Raw genomic sequence first — 22,398 nt, forward strand, 5'->3', positions numbered from 1 at the left:
GGACCGTGCAGGTTTATAACTCTATCAACCATAAAGAGTAAAGTTTCTTTATTCCTGAAACACATGGCATATTCTAAAATTTTGAAGGGCTTGTCTGAGTTAGCACTAAAGAAGTATAGTTTAGTTAAACAATTTTAAAAAAACAACGATTTCTGAAAGAAACGAAAATTGAAATAGAACACACACATGAAAAACACAATTGAGTTTTAAATTTGATGACGTTATTTTGTTGAGTTAGAACATCATAACCGACACGTGACCGTCTCTAGCATGCTTCAAATAACATTTTTTAGATTGTTCATAAGCACTAGTCTGACTAGTATAGTTATCATAGCACAATACTAGTAAAAAGTCGTCCAGTCTAGTTAGGGTTGAGCCAGAGGTACAGAAGGAGTAAATCCGACAAAGACATATATTGCTGGATTTCGTGTTTTCGTCAGTTATACACCAGCCATTTGAAACATCTTTCAGTTTTACAACTTGAAGTCATTAAATGCAAGTTCGCAGCAAATTGCAACTCATGTTTTAGCAAGGAAGTCTTTAATTTGACGTTTAAGCTGAGCTTTCTTTCCATGATTTAAAGTTGTTATGTCCATCGTCGTTAAGGCAGTATTGATTTCACTAAACTGTGCATCATGTCAAATTTTGTCCAATACTATTACTTGTGTAAATAGCTGATTTGAAAAGATTGCTGTTGCCTCCAAAAATTGCATCGATCAAAACGAAACAACGTGCAAAACTAAAAGCCAACCTGTTTGCCTATGTTATTGCTTGAATGGCTTCATAACAACCACATTTGAATGGCTCGAGATATGATGTGCATGCACATGCAGAGTAAAACGACTTATCTATTTTTATTTTTATTTTTACATTTACATCTTGGGCGATGGCTTCATTACTTTTATATTTTAAAGAGAGAAAAAACATGGATATTGCACCGTTAAAAAAATAAAGGGGGATTGGATGGACAGGAAATTCCTTTGTCTTTATTAAAACAATTGTCACTAATGTACTTTGATAATCGAGGAAGTGAAGGGTTTTTTAAGCTAGACATGAAGGCTGGTCTTGCCCCACTTTCTTTGAAATGCTAGAAATAAACCCCTTTGTGGAATCACTTCCGAACAGAAAGTAAAGGTCGATCCTAAATACATTTCCTCTCCCTACAAACTGTCTAGACTTAAGCGAAGGGTAATTTTTCAAGTTATATATGGCTGTCGGCGCCGCAAATTTCCCTTTCGTAAACGGTCGTTGCCATTTGAAACGGTCGATACCATTTATCAGAACGGTCGTTGCCATTTGAAACGGTCGATGCCATTTATACTTTGGACCAAATCGCATGAAAGGATCTTTCAAACTTCTTGAGAGTATCAGATGTTTGTTTAGAAATGTCAAGCGATTCCAAAAATTATTTTGGTTTTCTAGTTGACGAAATATCCGAGCTTCGGTATACCATAAGATCGCTATGTTCTCGACACTTGTAAAAAATTTGGCTCAGCCCGGAAGTAAGAAATATTGAAACAGAAAACTGCAGAAAACCTCACGTAAACGAATGAATGGATGAATATCTCCATTTACTTTAGTAACCTAATGAGAATATTCTATGCCTGTTTAGAAATGCCAAGCGGTTCTTAAAATTATTTTGGTTTCGAAGTGGACGAATTCTTCGAGCTTGTACATACTATTAAATCGCTACGTTCTCGACATTCGGCATTCCGGTATGCACAAGCTCGAAGAATTCGCCCTGAATTCGCCCTGAAATGCCAAGCGGTTCTTAAAATTATTTTGGTTTCGAAGTGGACGAATTCGTCGAGCTTGTACATACTATTAAATCGCTACGTTCTCGACATTCGGCATTCCGGTATGCACAAGCTCGAAGAATTCGCCCTGAATTCGTCCACTTCGAAACCAAAATAATTTTAAGAACCGCTTGGCATTTCTAAACAGGCATAGAATATTCTCATTAGGTTACTAAAGTAAATGGAGATATTCATCCATTCATTCGTTTGCGTGAGGGTTTCTGCAGTTTTCTCTTTCAATATTTCTTACTTCCGGGCTGAGCCATATTTTTTACAAGTGTCGAGAACATATCGATCTTATGGTATACCGAAGCTCGGATATTTCGTCAACTAGAAAACCGAAATAATTTTTGGAATCGCTTGACATTTCTAAACAAACATCTGATACTCTCAAGAAGTTTGAAAGATCCTTTCATGCGATTTGGTCCAAAGTATAAATGGCATCGACCGTTTCAAATGGCAACGACCGTTCTGAGAAATGGCATCGACCGTTTCAAATGGCAACGACCGTTTACGAAAGGGAAATTTGCGTCGGCGCCCCACCTGCTTTGAAATGCTATAATCCGCCTTTTGGAGTCACTTCGGAACAAAATGGAAAGGTCAATCCTAAATACATTTCCTCTTCCTACAAACTGTCTAGACTTAGGCGGAGGGTAGTTTTTCAAGTTATATATGGCTGTCGGCTCCCCGCCTGCTTTGAAATGCTAGAATTCGCCCTTTGCCGTCAGTACTAAACAAAAAGGAGAGGTAGATTCTAAATACATTTTAAACTGCAACTTGCTCAACTCCTCAAGTGAGTATAAAAGGGCTTTAAACAGGAAACATCGACTCCCCGTTTAGACTAGAGAATCTCATTAAGTCGCCCAAATAAACAAATAAAAACGGCGAGTCGTTATATTTAATATTGTCGCTAGAAAACCAAAGTGGTCAAAATTTATGATCGCTTTATTTTTGTAAACGCTGTCTAAAATTGGAGCGCTTAAGTGAAGTTTGTATGTAATTAGTTTGTAATTTCACTTTTATTGCTTCATTTATGTCATTTGAATCTTGAATGATGTTTCAATAGTTACTCTTAGCTTTTTGCAGCCGATGTACTGCAGATCCTGACAAATTAATTGCAATGTAGGTTTGACATTTGAAATAACTGCTTTGAACTTCATCATATTTGCTTTGAGCACGAACTACAGGAATCATAAAGACCGCTGTCAATTAATCAAAATTGACGCTCTTCTAAAAGTGTATTCATGTTTCCGTAGAATGTGTTAGTTTTGGTGCGTCCATTTCGGCGATGGGAAAAAGAGTTTTGTTTTTTATATATATATATATATATATATATAACTTTATCACAAATGAAGACATTTTTTTCATTTTTTACCTATATTTCGACGCCTTATAGGCGTCTTCTTCAGGGTAAATTACCGTTGCCCTGCACGCGCCATACTACATTAACAAGTTTCAAATTGAGCATCCACGCGCGCGCGCTACAATAATTCGTTTACTCCCCCGCATGCGCGCGCTAACTAACTTTACATAAATCTACGTACGTCTCGAGCGCCTATTTTGTACAAAGAAAAAATCATTATCATTCAATCCATTCGGATCTAGAGTTTTCAGTCTATAAGCCCACTGACCCTCCTTTTCTCGCAACTGTTGTTCTCCATTAACCCGGTCTATCAATTGAATCTTAATGTCGCTTAGTCCATTATGTCCTTCACTACAAAAATGTAGTGAAGTTATGTAGTTATGTAGTTTACTTAATTATTTATTTACTTTCTAGTTATGTAGTTTACTTAATTACGTGTAAGAAATGTTCATTGCAGTATGTGGGCTCCACAACAACGAAATTTAGACTTAGGTTTAATAACCACAAGTCTAGAGTTAGGCGACACGAAATGTTGACGCAGGCCGAGAAAAGGGCTGATGATCTTTTGTACAGACATTTTTGTAGTGAAGGACATAATGGACTAAGCCACATTAAGATTCAATTGATAGACCGGGTTAATGGAGAACAACAGTTGCGAGAAAAGGAGGGTCAGTGGGCTTATAGACTGAAAACTCTAGATCCGAATGGATTGAATGATAATGATTTTTTCTTTGTACAAAATAGGCGCTCGAGACGTACGTAGATTTATGTAAAGTTAGTTAGCGCGCGCATGCGGGGGAGTAAACGAATTATTGTAGCGCGCGCGCGTGGATGCTCAATTTGAAACTTGTTAATGTAGTATGGCGCGTGCAGGGCAACGGTAATTTACCCTGAAGAAGACGCCTATAAGGCGTCGAAATATAGGTAAAAAAATGAAAAAAATGTCTTCATTTGTGATAAAGTTATTATATATATATATATATATATATATATATATATATATATATATATATATATATATATATATATATAACTTTATCACAAATGAAGACATTTTTTTTCATTTTGTACAAAGAAAAAATCATTATCATTCAATCCATTCGGATCTAGAGTTTTCAGTCTATAAGCCCACTGACCCTCCTTTTCTCGCAACTGTTGTTCTCCATTAACCCGGTCTATCAATTGAATCTTAATGTCGCTTAGTCCATTATGTCCTTCACTACAAAAATGTCTGTACAAAAGATCATCAGCCCTTTTCTCGGCCTGCGTCAACATTTCGTGTCGCCTAACTCTAGACTTGTGGTTATTAAACCTAAGTCTAAATTTCGTTGTTGTGGAGCCCACATACTGCAACGAACATTTCTTACACGTAATTAAGTAAACTACATAACTAGAGTTACAATTAAGGTTGTAATTGATCGAATAACTTCTATTGTCTTGCGAGCTCTTAAAACGACCGTTCTCATCGATGTATTTGCAAACTTCACATCTTCTGGATGTACATTTACATGTGCCTGGCCTGTAATCTCCACGTTCACGATTATTCACTCTTGCTCTCCCAAGTTCAGGAGTTGCCATAAAGCCATTATGGTAATAACCGGGAGGGCACATTGTATACATTTGTATATATATATACAATTTACCCTGAAGAAGACGCCTATAAGGCGTCGAAATATAGGTAAAAAAATGAAAAAAATGTCTTCATTTGTGATAAAGTTATAATTTTCTATGAAGATGGAAAGCGTTGGATGCTTGTGATGATATATATATATATATATATATATATATATATATATATATACAAATGTATACAATGTGCCCTCCCGGTTATTACCATAATGGCTTTATGGCAACTCCTGAACTTGGGCACAGGATGTACGGTTACACATTGTTGGATTTCATTGTGGAGTCACGAGAGTGCTCAAACTGCAAGCAGTGAGCGAAGCAAAATGCCAATAGTGAACACCTCTTATGAGGCTCCCCACCCAATCCAAAGAGTGCTCAAACTGTATGAACAGTGAGCGTAATATACAAATGTATACAATGTGCCCTCCCGGTTATTACCATAATGGCTTTATGGCAACTCCTGAACTTGGGCACAGGATGTACGGTTACACATTGTTGGATTGCATTGTGGAGTCACGAGAGTGCTCAAACTGCAAGCAGTGAGCGAAGCAAAATGCCAATAGTGAACACCTCTTATGAGGCTCTCCACCCAATCCAAAGAGTGCTCAAACTGTATGAACAGTGAGCGTAATATACAAATGTATACAATGTGCCCTCCCGGTTATTACCATAATGGCTTTATGGCAACTCCTGAACTTGGGCACAGGATGTACGGTTACACATTGTTGGATTGCATTGTGGAGTCACGAGAGTGCTCAAACTGCAAGCAGTGAGCGAAGCAAAATGCCAATAGTGAACACCTCTTATGAGGCTCTCCACCCAATCCAAAGAGTGCTCAAACTGTATGAACAGTGAGCGTAATATACAAATGTATACAATGTGCCCTCCCGGTTATTACCATAATGGCTTTATGGCAACTCCTGAACTTGGGCACAGGATGTACGGTTACACATTGTTGGATTGCATTGTGGAGTCACGAGAGTGCTCAAACTGCAAGCAGTGAGCGAAGCAAAATGCCAATAGTGAACACCTCTTATGAGGCTCTCCACCCAATCCAAAGATTGCTCAAACTGTATGAACAGTATATATTATATATATATATATATATATATATATATATATATATATATATATATATATATATATATATATATATATATGTCTGAATTTATCAAAACCAGGTCAAAGAAATTTTCACCGTTTAAAGCGAAAATCGCTGTAAACGCGTTTTTTTCTCGCCAGAAACTATCTCCAAACTCCATGATATAAAAACTAAAGGGAATGTCAGTCTTTTTTTCTCTTCTCCTCTCTCTTCTCTACCTTTCAGCGCTGTATTTCTTTCTATTTTTTTTTTTCCCTTTCTTGTGGCGTTGTAAGCCAATTCCCGCAGTAACGTACTTGTTCAAGAATACTGACGTCACTTTTCTTTGACCCGGTTTTGATAAATTCAGACATATGATTCAATAGTATGAGCAGGGGAAGCCTGGATTTCTCTCTAGATGCATAGAAAATGATTGATTGTAACTCGAGAAGCTCATTCTTGGCCTTTCCGGTCATACTATTGAATCATATGTCTGAATTTATCAAAACCAGGTCAAAGAAATTTTCACCGTTTAAAGCGAAAATCGCTGTAAACGCGTTTTTTTCTCGCCAGAAACTATCTCCAAACTCCATGATATAAAAACTAAAGGGAATGTCAGTCTTTTTTTCTCTTCTCCTCTCTCTTCTCTACCTTTCAGCGCTGTATTTCTTTCTATTTTTTTTTTTCCCTTTCTTGTGGCGTTGTAAGCCAATTCCCGCAGTAACGTACTTGTTCAAGAATACTGACGTCACTTTTCTTTGACCCGGTTTTGATAAATTCAGACATATATATATATATATATATATATATATATATATATATATATATATATATATATATATATATATATATATATAATACTATCTTGTTTATTCTAGCATTAGTTTCATCTGTTAGCGAACACACGCAAAAAGAAAACAATTAAAAAAAAAAAAAACGGACGAAGCAATTTAATGACCGGTTCATTAAATATGGGTTATTGACCAATCGTGAGGTCAAGATGGCAGGATCTGGGCAGGATATTGGCCAAGTTCTTTTTTTGCGTGTTTATGGACCGAGACGAAGTCGAGGTCCATAAACACGCAAAAAAGAACGATCTTGACCATCTTGACCGAACAAGCTTGGTCAATAAAGGATATATTATATGACTTTTTTCGAGCACCTGAAAAGGATACCAGTTGCATGCACAATCAATGGCGCACGCTTAAATCATTTCATTGGTTTAAAAGTTTAATGAGTGACTGTCAAATTCTTGAATGAATCGAGACGAAGTAACAGGATGCGACAACAGCGAAATTTAGCTCTTTTTTAACCTCAAAAGGATATCGAGATTTCTTAAATTTTCGAATCAACGTTGAGTTTGAAGCCTTGAAACAAGAACGTTCATTCCATCTGGCCACCAGCTTTTGAGTATTGGACGTTTTGCAGAGTATTTGCTCGCTTCTGGCGCTTTAGTTGTGCAAACCTGCCGATAAACGAACTGAAATTGTGATTGCTGAAAGCGTTTGGGACCTACCACTTCACGGGAAACGCTTGAACTTTTCTACATCATTAATTTAAATGTTCAACCCACCCAGTATTCGACGTAAGCGTTAGAGGCTCCGGTGAAAAGATGTTAAGCTTGCAGTGATTGGTTCGCCGTGCCATCCGCTTTTATAAATATTCCATGCCGCCAGTTTTGAAGATGTTACACAAGTTTGCCGAGTGCTTCTTCAGGTACCGTATTTACTCGAATAAGCGCCGCGGCGCTTATTTAATTTTTCGCACCTCAAGTGCGGCGCTTATTCGAGGGCGGCGCTTATTTGAGGGCGGCGCTTATTTAAAATTTAGACGCCACAAACAATCTTATATTTTGCAGTTATCGAAAATAGCGTTTTCCGATTGTCAGTATTCGTCTCTTGCTGAAGAGAGAAGTAGCGCTAGCTGTCCTGGCAAAGTTCGCGGCCTTCACAACATCAGTACAGAACTACGTATTTAAGAATGTTGGATGGAAAACTAATGGGCGAGCAGTAAACCATCACTGTGAACTGCAAAGCATCGCTCTTGATGAAAAGAAATGTCCAAGTTTGTTTTAGAGCTGCTTTGAAGTGCAGTTTTTAGTTAAACGGAATTCCTTGAATAAGCGCCGCATCGGGACTGCGGCGCTTATTCGGGGGCGGCGCTTATTAACTTTTTTGTCCAAAATGCGGCGCTTATTCGAGGGCGGCGCTTATTCGGGGGCGGCGCTTATTCGAGTAAATACGGTATGCTACTGTCCTCAGTCGCTCCCTTTTCCGCCAAACAAAACTGGTATCATGTCTTGAAGTTGCTTTGCGTATTCATTTTTATATTAGCCAGTTTTTGCGGCAAATAAAATTCACGAAACTCGCAAACATTTGTTGTTTAATTTGTTTGCTCTCGCTTCAAAACCTATTTCTTTGTTATCAGACTTTCTTTCGCTAGAAAATCTTTGTGTTGTTTCGGAAAATAGTTTCAAAGAGAAAAATTACGACGAAAAGCTCTTTCAAGTAGCGTCGGAAAAAGTTTTTCGCTTGCAGGAGCACAGCGGGCGATCCCGAGCGGTCAAGATGGCTCCATGTTGACCGCTCGTGTAGCCAATCAGAACACGAATTCACTTCATCGAATTCGCTTCATCTTGACCGCTCACGGAGCTAGTCATATAATAGTCGAAATTAATGCACTATAAAACCAAATACATATACCTCTTTCCGTAAAATTTGATAATTTTGTTGCATCCATTCGATAGGAAAAGATTTTTACTTTTTATTTTTTTATAAATAATTTCACTAGAACGTTCTCGCATTTAATTGCTTTATTCTACAGCGACCAAATTTAAAATCGGACGGACGCATCAAAGGACTAAGGTTGGCATTGTTTTATTTTATTTTTTTGTCTTTGTTCATGACCGAACGATCAAATGAACTTCACAGAGATTTGAATAAACACAAACATCAGTCTTTCAACGCAAGAGTAGAAACTCGAGTATTTTCATTGCTTGAGATATGTACAGTAAATTTACTGAGCTCTATAATGCTTATATTACTAACGTGACACATTTCGTCGGTCCATTCACCTTTTGGCGAACCGCCACGCAACTATTTTAGATCGCTTATTTCTGAACCTTTTAAAAATTGATAAAAGCTCACAAATATTAAAACTGTTTCGGAAGAGGTCGTGGGATTAAAGTATGATATTGTTCAATTATGACAATTGCTGCCTCGTAGATAGCAATTTGCCATTGTCGCGGCTTTAGAATAGCCCACAGTTTAATTTTGGGTATATCCGGAGATTTATGTTTGCAAGCGGCCACATGCACCTGTGCTAGGATATAAAAAGGCGGAAAAATAAAGTGCTAGCCTAGCCTGACCAAAAGCACTGTACCTATCCGTGTAACAAAACCTTGCTTTTGAACGTATATTTATATTTCTTCTTCTTTTGAACAGACATTTGAAATGTTGTCGACGCCAAGTTTTCTCTTAGCTATTTTCATTACCATGATTTGGCCCTCGCTAGCTTTCGATGGCTCGATGGGGGAAGAAACTGGAAGAAACTTGAATGGAATTCGTGGATATTTGTACAATAGTCAGCGACGTTCATTTAAGGTATACAGCTTTCTTAATCTGCTTACTTCTGCGAATTCCAAATGCTGTGCAACAAAGCGCATGCTTACCCCAGGCTAAAATTGGTTTTTCTGATTGCTTTGGTCTGTTGGTTAAATATTGCAATATTCGCGTACAGTTGTTTATAAATTTATTTAGAAACATTTTTTTATTTGAGACTCTTGTAAATAGCGAAATACATTGATGTCATTTTATGGTGTTCGCATAAACCTAATTGCTGTTTACACATTCCTGGTACGAAATCAGGTTTCTCCTTATAATATTACCTGATAAACAATTTCTTGGTTTTTACTCTCAATGGTGACATGGCGTTGTACATTACTCAATAATATTTATCTCGAAGCTTCTTAACTTGTCATCTTTCATATTTTTTGTTTTGATTTTTTTTAGCCGAAAATTTCGCCGTCACGAGATGTTGATTCTATACGTAAGGAAGATGACGTTAAACGCGTTGAAGACGTTGGTGGATTTGAAAATGTACAGCAGCCATCTAAGTTAGATTCTGCTTGTATTTGCGGAATGTTTTCAGTTACGTGTTGTCGCAGAAAACGAATGCTCTCAAAGGTAAGTTGTGTACACAAGAAGAATTAACTGTATCTTCTCGATTGATGGTAGGCCTGGAATTAACGCCGGGTTTAAATAAACGCTGGGTCCAGGAGGTTGGTTCTCATCCAAGGTAACTGCATTTATTTGAGGACGGGTCTTTTTTTTTTTAATAGGCCTCATAGAAATAGTTCTCATGGATCAAAGTAGGTGAAGATTCGTGAAACACCACAGGGCGCCCACAGTCAACAATTTTAAAAGGGGGGGGGGGGGCTGAAAAGAACCTTCTCTATGTAAAAACTAAGGCGCACACTGATTTACATGTAAGGCAAACTTCAACTTTGTCTTAGATCTTGTCGTGGATGATTTAATAATCCACGACTTGTTTATTGACTAGAGAAAAACTAGGTTACATTTCAATTTTGTTTTGTTGACGATTGTGTATAAATAACAGTTTTATATAAACGCGCGCGACGTTTTATCCAGAAAATACCGTTTCTTTATTTGTTTTATTTCATGTCAAGTAAAGAGATGCTGATATTCTCTGTGTTATATTATTATCGACCTCTGTTCCGTATTGAAATATCCTTTTAGGTGATATAGGATCTACGACAAAACTAAAAATAACAATGCCGTAAATTTTCAAAGGCTTGAACCATCAAGGGAAAGGGAAAAAACGTTGTTGTTATCCAGAGATCGGATATGACAGCAGCATTAACAAAAAAAACGGAAAATCCGTGTGGTATTGTTTTAATTTCGATCACCCGGTATAAAATAATCTTTATAAGTTCACTGCTGCGCCATACTGTTTTTATTACTTTTTTTTTTGAACTCAAACAAAACAGAACTGTTTTAAATTAAAGTAATGGTTAGTGTCTTTGGACTCGATTGACACTAAATGCTCGTTCAAGATGTTTGAGTGGGTTTGAAACTGTCCTGATAAGTCCTTAAGCCGGTGTATAAAAATCAATATTTTTATTGATCGAATTACATGTTCGTTACCTTAATTCGCAATAAAAACAAATTTGAAACCGTTTGCTGACGTTTCTGCACTAATTAAAATGTGGCTATGCGCTGAGTTCGAGTAAGCGAAGGCAAATTTATGGTGAATTGTTGTCACTGAGTTGAGGGCAAATTTCTGCACAATTCAATCCAGCTTCTAGTTCGAGTTATCGAAAACTTTAAGTTATTGGAAGCTGATGTCGGGATTTTTTAATTAAAACCTTTGAAAAACTCCCAGCATTAAAGCTGCATCTTTATTCAATTCTACGATTTCATCCCCGCCTCTGTTTTTCTAAATACTTCCGCAATTCCGTTTGCTGTTAAACCCTCCCACCTGTTCCCTTTGGTTGGCCTACATTTTATTGCCTTTTTTAATTTCTCGTTATCATATTTTTTTGATGAAACTGTTAATATGGGCAGAAAAAGGTGCTCATTTTAAAATCTTCCACGACTACTAACAATACATCAGAAAACACCTTGTATGAAAGCGCAAGTTAAAAGTCTAAAGGTCGTACTTCTACAAGCTGATTTTGAAACACTAAATGACGGTTCAAGCAAAAGAGAATTTACATTTTGATGATAGAAATATAAAAAAGAAAACATTTTCCCCACATTCCAAGTATGGATATATGTTTCCAATATAGAAACACTCGTGCAGTGAAAGTTTAGGAGAACTCGATTAAGCCGTGGAAACACGTCCGCGGTTCCTGCATGTATCCACGGCATTTCTCTGTTTTCCAAATTCCCAAATGCACGAATGAGTGTCATTTTTTATTTTTATTTTTATCGAACGTAATTATTCCATGACATATTAAATGTGATATGGTTTATATATATTTTTTTTATGTACGTCTTCATATCATTTTAACCCATTTAGTATCGTATCAGTTTAACGAACAAAACTTACACTGACACAGCAAGAAATTAAGACTTAGAAACAGAAAGCTTCAATTCCATAGTGTTCGTGCCTTGCTGGCAGGCTATTCATGTTAACGATGACTCATAATAATAAAAAAAAAACTCAGCAAGTGACCCATAACTCTACATGATTCAAATTTGATTTATTGCCAAAATGGAAGTTTATCGTACTTGAGTAAAGCCAAAAAGCCATTTTATTTCACGGGAGGAAAGTTGTAAATATTAGACTGATATATCAAATCAAGCAATTTAGATATTGGAACGACCGGATTTGGATATCGTTTTTGTATTTGCAGTCTCTCAATGTTATAATTATCAAAGATAGTTTACTAGCGAGAGTCTGAACGTGTTCTTTTGAAAAGTTGAAAATCAGTTCGAGCTTTCAATTTCCAAATAGCCAAACAGAAACTTTTCTCATTTGCGTTCTATTCAAAATACGCACGCCAAAGACGGCGTTTGAACGGGGCGTACGTGTAAAGGCATTATTTACGACTAACCACATGCTTTGCTTTACAGATTGAGGAAGTTCGTAGCAGCTTTGCGGCGGTGCCGAAAGCTGACTTTGAAGATGGACATACGAGCGAAAGGTTACATCGGGAAGACCGTCATTAACGACGATGCAATGATAGGCATGTTTTACCACAAGGCAAATTCTATAAAGCAAATTTAAAGGAACTGCAAATAATGTAAAAAGACCCGGAATAGTGCTAACCGTTTTGAAAAAAAATCTGCTACTCTAAATGATCTTGATCAAGTTGTTCCTTTCATAGTTTCTTAATATCTTAGCTAAAAATCAATAAACTGCATATAAGTAGAAAACAACGTAAATCGTGTATTACTGATAAGAATACTGCAGTAAATAACAAAAGTTACCAGGAATAATACAGTGCATTACATCATATGATGGAGCCAGCTTTGAGGAGGTATGGACTTTACTAGCCAGCGTCGCAGATTTATTAGATTTATTTATCAAATTATGAAAGACCATCGACGAGCATTGGCGAGTGTTGAAAAAAAAAACGCTCACTGTCATTTATAAAGAGGGGTCTAAAAGGATAAAATGGCAACTGAGATTTTGGAAAATTTTCACAAGGAGAATGGGATTTGGGTCACTGGAACTAGAAATCACAAACAAATAATAAATGGCCCTGAGATTCGGAAAGTTGGGAAAAGAATAGGTTAGCTCTCACCGGGGAGTGTATCGAATTTATGAGTTCGAGTTAGAAATTTCGAGTTCGAGTTAGAAATTTCGAGTTCGAGTTATGGGGTAACATTTTCCCAGTTGGTCACGCATAGTGTCACCCTTATCACCAAATGAAAGCTAACCGCAAGCAAATAGGAGTGGAACTAACCGCAAGCAAATAGGAATGGAACTAACCGCAAGCAAACCAGAGTGGAGCTAACCGCAAGCAACTCGAACTCGATATTTTAACTCGAACTCGAAATTCTAACTCGAAATCGAAATCAACTCGAAATTTTAACTCGAACTCGAACTCATGAAATGGACAGACCCCTCACCGGGACACATGATTGGTTTGACTACATTTTCCCAAAAGGAACTGCCACTCAACTCTTTGTCATATTAGAGTTTTACACGGTTGATAAGATTGCCTTAATTTGAAACGCCTATTATGAAAATGTAGCCAATCAAATTATGTGTCCCCAGAGCCACTTGTTTCTTGACTTTCTTGTGCACAGGCTCAGCCGGCTAAGAGGGACAAGCGGGTCTGGGGAAGAGAATGTCGGAATGACTCAAGCATAACAAAATGTCTTTCTTGCCACAATATATGCCTACCTTCCGTGACCAGACTTTGAAAATCTTTTGCCATTATAGTAACTTAGCAGAGCATTTAAATTTGCGGTATTTTGCTTCAATGATCCCAAAACGATCCTGTCGAACAAGTGAGTCAATATAATATTGTCTGAGTCGGCCTGTAGCTATCCAAAGTTGCTCCCTCATTATGGCTATCTCGCAGAAACAAAAGAATATTCTGCATAAACTTAATACTTTAAATTTTGTCTTACATTGGCCCATTGTCGCCATCTCACTTAACGATATTTTAGCATGAAGGTAAACATAACATTTTTTTACAGCGTTAAAATGACAACTGCCGACCATGGACTGGGGGAGGGGGGGGGGGGTACATTTCGGCGAGACACCAACCTTGCCCCTGACATCAACAACAACCTCTCCAAAGACCGTTGGCTACATTTTTTAAAACAAGTCAAAGAAAAGTGGGGGGGGGGGGGGGCGGCCCCCTATATATCCGGCCATTGCACCCTGCCGCTATTCTAACGTTTTCATCCACGGAAGTAAATATTTGGTGCCGTAAATGTTTTGCCTAATTTGTGATTGTAAGCCAGAGTAGTGATTTACACGGCTGGAAAAGAAATCGCTTCCCTCAATTGCAGTGCGGCAGGGACAGCAAAATGAACAAGTTTTCACGGAAAAATATTGTTCAACCGCCATGGAGTGACCTAAAAAGCGCAGCAAACCTTCCGAGTTTCGCTATCCTTGGTGCTTGCTGCTCACGTAGGTTTGAGATCACTGCGAACTATGGAGGCTGCAACGTGGACGCTGGGTGGCTTGTGATCACGACATCTACCTGCGCTTGGGAAACTGCTTACCCTGCCTATAAAACCAAATTGATTGCAAGGCTGGTAAAACGGCAGGAGGGCAAGATTTATTGGCCAATATTTCAACTAGCAGAGCTAGTCTTCTTCAGGGCCATTACTATAATACAAGGAAAATAACGGCTCTAAAATTTGAATTTGGATAATACAGTGTGGGTTAATGTTTAACTAATACAGGCTATATAAAGATATACGGTGACAAGATATATAATAATAATAATAATAAAATTGAAAAAACCAAAAATAATGAAATTGTCAATGTTCATTTCTACGGTTAATACCAATAGGCGCAAGTGTTTGGCCTCTGTGTATCAGGTAGGCCTCTCTAGCCTTTCTGCGGGATGCATTATTTGTCGGTTGGAGTTCCAAAGGAATGAGTGTCATTTCTTGGATAGAGTGATCAGGTAGATTAAAATGCGTAGGTACTGCTGCTGAAGCGTTAGCGTGTCTGGGATTGTTCGTGGCTTGTCTATGTTCAGCGAATCTTTCACGGATACTACGTTTAGTTTTCCCTAAGCAGAAAAACGTCATCACCTGGCACAAACATCGTGGTATGTATAAACCTTCAGTTAAGGACGTTCGCACGAAAATCTTTCAACATTGCAATTTTTCTTAAACTTCCATCACTGCTAGTTTACAAGTTACTTATGTCAGAAATGTATAGAAAAATTGGGCGTCACCAAGGCGCTTATTTGGATAAATTTGACTTCGTCATAGATCACCCAAGATGACCTTTGCGACTTCTGGCAACAAAATATTTCAAATGAATTTCTAACTTTCTTTGTCCGAATTTATTCGAGTGGGTCTATTGAACAAATATACATTTAAATCTTAAAGTTCCTTAGAGAAAAACCTGTCTTTAACAATTGGCATGGATTTGCAGACGTTCAAAACAGCAAAAGAGAAGAGAAGACAAAATGAAAAAAATAGAAAACTTCTAACATTCATTTTTGGCCCATTTTCTCCGTATAGATCTATCCCAAAAAAACTTAAGGGGGATCTAAAACTGCTTGCAGCAATTTTTTTAAATTACGCAAAAAAATGGCACATGCTGGCCAATAATAGGAAATCCAGGGGGAGGTGGGGTCACCCAGCTCGTTTTTAAGTTATGAGCACTTAAATCTTAAACTAACGGTATTGTTAACGGTATTACGTAACAGATACCGTATTTACTCAAATAACTGCCGCGGCGCTTATTTAATTTTTCGCGCCTCAAGTGCGGCGCTTATTCGAGGGCGGCGCTTATTTGAGGGCGGCGCTTATTTAAAATTTGAACGCCACAAAGAATCTGACCTTTTACAGGAATTGAAAATAGCGTCTTTTGATCGTCAGTATTTGTCTCTTGCTGACGAGAGAAGTGGTGCTAGCTGTCCTGGCAAAGTCCGCGGCCCTCACAACATTTACAGAACTACGTATTGTAAGAATGTTGGATAGAAAAACTAATGGGCGAGCGGTTAAACAATCACTTTTGATGGAAAAAAATGTCCAAGTTTGTTTTAGAGTTGATTTGCAGGACTTGTAGCGTTGTTTTTAGTTAAACGAAATTTCTCGAATAAGCGCCGCATCGGGACTGCGGCGCTTATTCGGGGGCGGCGCTTATTAACTTTTTTGTCACAAATGCGGCGCTTATTCGAGGGGGGCGCTTATTCGGGGGCGGCGCTTATTCGAGTAAATACGGTAATACTGTTGCTATAGTAATCAATGAACCTGTGTTCATTTGATAGAACCTGTTTACTGATAATTGGGTATTAGTTTGATACAATTTTTGTAGCAGCAATTAACTGATAAAGATTTGTAGAACTGACCCATCAAAGCCTATAAGAGCTGGAAGTGCTTAAAACTGTTGTCAGCCTCCTTAAACAAGTTTATTTCCCTCAAAATCTCCCGTATTAATATTATTTAGTCTCTTGTCTAATTACAGCTAATGTTGGAATTTCCGATGTAATGATAAAAGTTCTGAATGGGGTTTAGTGTTAAGTGTCACTTGCCCATCGGACATCTTCGGTAGTCTTCGGAAATCTTCGGCAGTCTTTGCGAATATCGGTAGTCTTCGTAAATCTTCCGAACTGATCCAAAATCGTCGGAAAATGGCCGAAAACTTTTTCAACTACTGAACAAAATAGTATTGGCCTTTTTGGAGTAATTTTTGTTCCTTTTTGGATAAAATTTACTGTACAGTGAATTTTTTACTGTTAGTGTTAAAATGCCTAAAACTTTACTGTTCCATGTTGCAGAGCCAAAAAAATTAAGTGTTTAGAATTATCGAGGTATTCTCATTCAGACCCTCATGATAGTGTACATCCGATCAAGGCATGAGAAACGAACTATGGAAGGCTCGCTAGATGTCACATTTTTATAGCAATTGTAAATAATAGATATTGCTTAGGCTTGTAGCAAACAGCAGGGAAAAGCCATTATTTTTCCTACCCCAAAAAATGATGAAACAGTCAAAAGCTTTGGTCATTTTTCCAACTCGAACTTGAACAATCTCTTCCAAAATTGCTGAAATCGGCAGCCAAAAACCTTGAAAGTGAAAAGCAAAATTCTAAAATGTGTTTTCCCAAAAGAAAAAATGAAAAATAAGGTAAGCCTATGGAGAATTATTTGGATTTTACTTTTCTTATAAGGAAAAACGGTGCATTGATTTTTTATCTATGCTTTTCAAAGTCAACATGAGTATTCAATATCACAGAAAACATTGTCCACAGCTATTCAATATCAGTCTTCCAAATTTGAAACAGTCCTTCCGCTTACGTTTCAAAACATTGACGCATTAATTTTTTACGGTTATTTCACCACCTCCTCGGTGGCGCAAGCCGCGATCGTCTAGTGGTTAGGACACTGCGTTGTGGCCGCAGTAACCCAGGTTCGAATCCTGGTCCCGGCAACAGTTTTCGCTTTTTGTCTTTTTTCCCTTGTACTGGACTCGAGAGAAAATATACTTTTATCACTTATAAAATGGCAATGCATATATCAGGGTCGTAACCAGGTATATGGGATCAGGGATCATAGCCTTGGGATCGGGATCACAGCCTCGGGATCGGGATCATGGACCCGGGATCCCGGGTCACAAGTCATGGGATCCGGATCGGCCAATCAGATAGGATCAGAATGGAATCAGGGATCAAATGTTGCCACATTTTGGGGATCAGGAATCAAAATTTAGAGCTAAAATTTGGGATCAGCAATGAAAAAATATACCTGGTTACGACCCTGATATATGCGTGGACGGCTTTGGAATTAATGAAAAGTAATAAGCTTTTAAATTATTATTATTTTTCCATTCCGATTTACAGAACTGAACGTATCAGCCCTAGGCTCTTACCGAAAGTGCTCGTAAAAAAAAAGCATTAAATGCTAAAAGAAGTGCTCGTTTTTTGCCAAAAAAGTGCTAAAATAATGCATATTTTTTTAAAAAGTGCTCGTGGGTAACATAAAAATGCTCACTTTTTTCCGATTTTTTTAAACATAGAATACTACATTTTTCAGATTTTCAGTTACAATTTTCAACAATAAAATGCAACGATCAATGTTAGATGTCAGAGTACGCTCTGGAGCTATCTCTGCCTTGGTTGGCTGACTTCCATTGTTCCTCGATGACAACGTGGATGACGTCATCTTGGAACGAGTGTGATGGACTGGATTTCTAGAAGGCAACCACTGACGTATAAAACCTATTCCCCAGGCCTCCACGGCTCCTTGGACTAAAATGAGGGCTAATGCATCTTTGGACGCCATAAATAAAGTCAGGTTGTGCTTTTTAACACAAAATTAGACAAATAGTCAGTCGAAAATCCAAAATAATGCTAGCAGTGCTTTTTGGGATAAAATGTAAAAAAAAAATGCTCGCGAAGCCAAATAATGCCAAAAAATAGTGCTAGCACTTTCGGTAAGAGCCTAATCAGCCCTGCTCAAAACATTACTTTCATGAGCTAAGAGTCTCATTGCAGTGAAATTTGCATGATCTACGATCTCATTGTGTGACCCATTTCCCAGTTTTAATTACTCGTTTCTTAAAAAAAACCCTCCATAAACTATATTTCAAACTTACTTAGCCTTTATTGCAGACAATAATTTTGTACGTAATATACCCTGCGAGCAGGTTCGAACTTCCCAGAAAACGGATTTGGCAAAAGAATCCCTATATATTTTTTCTAGGAAGATCTCACACTCAGTAAAAAAAAAAACTGGGTAGACGTAGTGTTAAGAATGGATGTAAAATTTCCAGTTGCGAATTTCTGGACTTTGTGCCCAGTTTTGAACCCGGGGACTTTGGTCTGTCCCAAAACAGCTTCTGGTAAAAAAGAGGTTTGACACGGTAATGCATGTACGCATTGCAGACGGTTTTTACCTGTCCAATCTATGACGGAATGCCCTAAAATTAGTTTCAATAGAACAGTTCTGCTGATTGGTTAATTTACAGCTAAAAATACAACCTCGTCCCCAGGGCTATCCGCGTGGTACCCCCCGACGAATGGCCCTGGTGCAGGCTGCAAAAATCTCCAGAAATCTTGGAGATTGCCTCGTTTCTAAATTGTCGCATGAGGTATGGGTCGAGTTCTTGCTTTAAAAAAAATGGCGGCCATACCCCTTCTTCGAGCCTTGAACTTTGCAGTGGAGAGAAGCAATATTTTTGTGTTAGTAGAAAGTTCGTGCTCTAGAAGCAGTATATTTAGGTCGGGATATTCTCTGAGTGTTACCGACCAGTTTTGATTTAATTCCTGATTTGAATTGGTTGCTATAGTACGAATGGTTTCAGTTGTGAGGAGTCGAGGTGAATATTGCGAAGAGAGACGAACTCCAAATCATGCCACATCGCTCACTGAAAAGGGACTTCCTTTTGCTGTCCTGTGAAGTCGAAAGGTCGAGTTAGCAGGACAAGATGACCGCAGCTCGAGTGATACGAATTCGAGTGATGAAGAAGTTCGCGTTGAATTCGATCTACTTGTTCACAGAAATTAAGGGTGAGTTGCGTGTGTTGTTTGCACATCCAGAGGCGATCGTCGCTTCAAAGCAAGGGAGGTCCCTGCTCCAATCTCAGGTCTTTCAGACCATAGTGGTTGCCTGTGTTGTTGACAAAGCACATTGTATTGATAATTGGCGAGCATTGAAATAAATTTTGTTTACAAATGATCTTGGACTACATTTGTTTTTGTGTGAAGCTTAATGCCACAAGAAAAGTCGATATATGCCCCGAGAACATAAAATTTAAAAATAAGCATTCCGACAATCTTATGAAATCACTATGATAATGATCAACATAGGCCTGCATTTTTTTTATATTAATGCTCTTCGTTGTCATAAATCTCCTACATTCACACTAAATGAATGCCATGCACTCTTCAGTTCGTACAGGAACCCATTATTTTCAATCAATCACTGAATTTTAACAAAATGATACGGCAGGCCTTATTTCTGACCAAATGTGTTAGCAAGTGACAAACCTCTATATATCTCATGATCTGTCAAAGAGGTTGCAGGTTACAGCCTGCCAAGGTTTTCAATGAAATTAAAAGTACCTGGGAGCTATTTAATTAAGGAACTTCTCTGTAAAAATTATTGAGAGTACTAGGTTGCAGGTTGAACTGAGAATACTGAAAAAACTGGTTATCTAAGAATTAGGCCCTTACAATTATGAAAGATGAACTGGGGTAATTATCATGATGTACACAAGACAAGAAACCAAATATCAAACAGCTTTGAAAGTTTTCATAATGGAAATAAATTCATTCAATGCCCAACAAGTTCATGAAGTGTTTTAATTAGTAACAAAAAGACAGAGACCAGTGTTCACTTACTGATAAGAGTAAAATTTGATTTTTTTATCTCATTCTGACTGCTGACCATTATGTTTTGTACAAGTTACTGGGGGTAGTTCACTCTAGCCCACTCCTCTTGACAGCTTCATGCAAAGTTCAGTGTGTTATATTTCAAGATATTTTTGTGCCACAAGTTGTTCATGTGATTCTGAAAAAGAGTCACAGTACTATGTGTCTTGGTACAATAACCTGCAGGACAACACTATTTATAAATTTTAGTTTTATCTTGGATAACAGCTTTTACATGGGAATTAAGTTCCCCCTGCTATTATCCTTCCACTAGTAGTTATTATATATTTTATTATTTTTAATTGTAAATATTTATTTTTATGGGGAATCTTTTAAATAAATAAATAACACAAAAACGAACCAAAGTGTAACCAAAGTGTAAGCAAATTGTTATCTATGACATGCAACCAGGTTATTTTAGCTGCAATGACTGTATGCAGTTTGGGGGGAAGGGGTAAGACATAAACAACAAACCAATATTCACAACTTTTTAATTTATGCCATCTTTACTTGTTAAGTCGTTCCCATATTACTTAGTGGGTGTTACAAAAAGAACTATAATGTAGTACTTGGAGTATCATTTGGTCAAATCACCTACTTTAGATACTTTTGGGCATTTACCCTTCACAGCAAGTAAAGAAGTCCATTGCCGTAATCTTACAGTTTCACAGGCTTCAAATGAGGTCATGAATCTTGGTTTTAAATTATTTCTAAGAGACCGGCCATTATTTATTCAGAGGGAGGAGGGAAAAAAGAAGGGGGGTAAAGGCTATTTCATACAGGAGGTCAAGGCTATTTTAAGAGGGGGGCTTAAAACAGTTAAATGGTAGAGTGAAATGTCAGTAAATTTTACAATTTTATGCTAATTCTATTGTTTTCTTTTTTTTAAACTCCACCATTATGTACAACTTAGTGATTTGTATTTTAAAGAAATACTGTTTGCACTCTAAACTCCATTGTTATCTCAAATTTTAGTTACTGAAAGGGTTAGGGTTTAGGGTTAGGGTTAGGGTTATTTATAATTATCTGCTAATATTTGGTTTGACTGAAATTATTTTCTTTTAACAAAATGATTGTCACTGCAATAGCCCAAGAAGTAATTAAACATGATATAACAACAAGAAAGAAGTCCTTTTTAATACAACTGTAGGAAAATAATTGGAAAAAACTATATTTTGCATGGTTATTACATTTGTGTTCACCATGAAAGCATAATTTGTAATATCTGTCACTTTTCCAAAGTTTAGAAAACTAATCATTTTATAATTGTATGTAATATGCATTTAAATAAGAGGAGCTATGAGGTGAGGGAGGAGGGGGCATCACATAAATTTTGAATAAAGATGGGGATCACTTGCTACTTACATGACCTGGAGGGGGGCCTTACAGAAATTTTTGATCTTTTTAACATATTTCCCCCCCCCCCCTCCCCTCTACATAAATAATGACCGGTCCCTAATACTGTTAGGGAGATATTCTAAAAAATTGTTTACCACAAGATGTCTTCCAAATGGAACCTTGCTATCATGGTTAAAATAAACTCACTACAACACATTTTTATATGGAATATGTTATTTTTAGGCCTTATTTTGAATAGAATAGAATGGTAGTGGCCTGCCATCTTACAATTTTTTATGTTATGTTTATATTAGCTGACTGATGTTTAACTGATCTTTTTAAACCAACAATTGACAGCTGTGACTACTCTTTTTCTTGTAAACTAGTGTTCAAATGAGGGGACGCAGTCCAGAGGACTACCACTAAACTCACCAGTAACCAAGAGACAAGGAGTTTCTAATAATACCTCTCTTTATTGCTTAATTTACGGATAGATACATGCATTAAGTCAATAAATACACTCTGATGGTTAATTTTGCCAAGTACTTGTGGTCCAGCTGCATCTGCAAAATGCAAAATACATCACCAAATATAAATAAATAAAATATGCTATGAACCGCAAAGCAAAAATAGTTCTGTGCATTCGAAA

General features: G+C 37.4%; 3 protein-coding genes and 1 non-coding gene across 4 annotated transcripts in view; 3 read left to right on the forward strand and 1 right to left on the reverse strand.

Annotated features, from left to right (window-relative positions):
* The window catches only part of LOC144658319 (lactadherin-like), a 173,307-nt gene that overhangs the window by 50,497 nt on the left and 100,412 nt on the right, over nt 1–22,398 (forward strand). The gene's annotated exons all lie outside the window — the stretch shown is intronic.
* The window catches only part of LOC144656383 (uncharacterized), a 100,051-nt gene that overhangs the window by 31,678 nt on the left and 45,975 nt on the right, over nt 1–22,398 (reverse strand). The gene's annotated exons all lie outside the window — the stretch shown is intronic.
* LOC144658366 (uncharacterized) lies at nt 9,244–12,748 on the forward strand. The gene is made up of 3 exons (XM_078518791.1): nt 9,244–9,468; nt 9,877–10,050; nt 12,466–12,748. The coding sequence occupies exons 1-3, from the start codon at nt 9,319–9,321 to the stop codon at nt 12,559–12,561; spliced, it is 420 nt and encodes a 139-aa protein (XP_078374917.1). The 5' UTR covers nt 9,244–9,318; the 3' UTR covers nt 12,562–12,748.
* Trnah-gug (transfer RNA histidin (anticodon GUG)) lies at nt 17,399–17,470 on the forward strand. The gene has a single exon. It is a non-coding gene; the product is annotated as a tRNA-His (tRNA).

The sequence above is a fragment of the Oculina patagonica genome, chromosome 6, assembly GCF_052425735.1.
Source record: "Oculina patagonica isolate OP01 chromosome 6, crgOcupat, whole genome shotgun sequence".
NCBI classification, from domain to species: domain Eukaryota; kingdom Metazoa; phylum Cnidaria; class Anthozoa; order Scleractinia; family Oculinidae; genus Oculina; species Oculina patagonica.

Bases quoted from the DNA above. Each gene is read 5' to 3' on its own strand.
- LOC144658366 (XM_078518791.1), top strand. From the start codon at position 9,319: ATGTTGTCGACGCCAAGTTTTCTCTTAGCTATTTTCATTACCATGATT. The intron at 9,469-9,876 runs GTATACAGCTTT...GATTTTTTTTAG, and splicing joins GTCAGCGACGTTCATTTAAG to CCGAAAATTTCGCCGTCACG. The intron at 10,051-12,465 runs GTAAGTTGTGTA...TTTGCTTTACAG, and splicing joins GAAAACGAATGCTCTCAAAG to ATTGAGGAAGTTCGTAGCAG.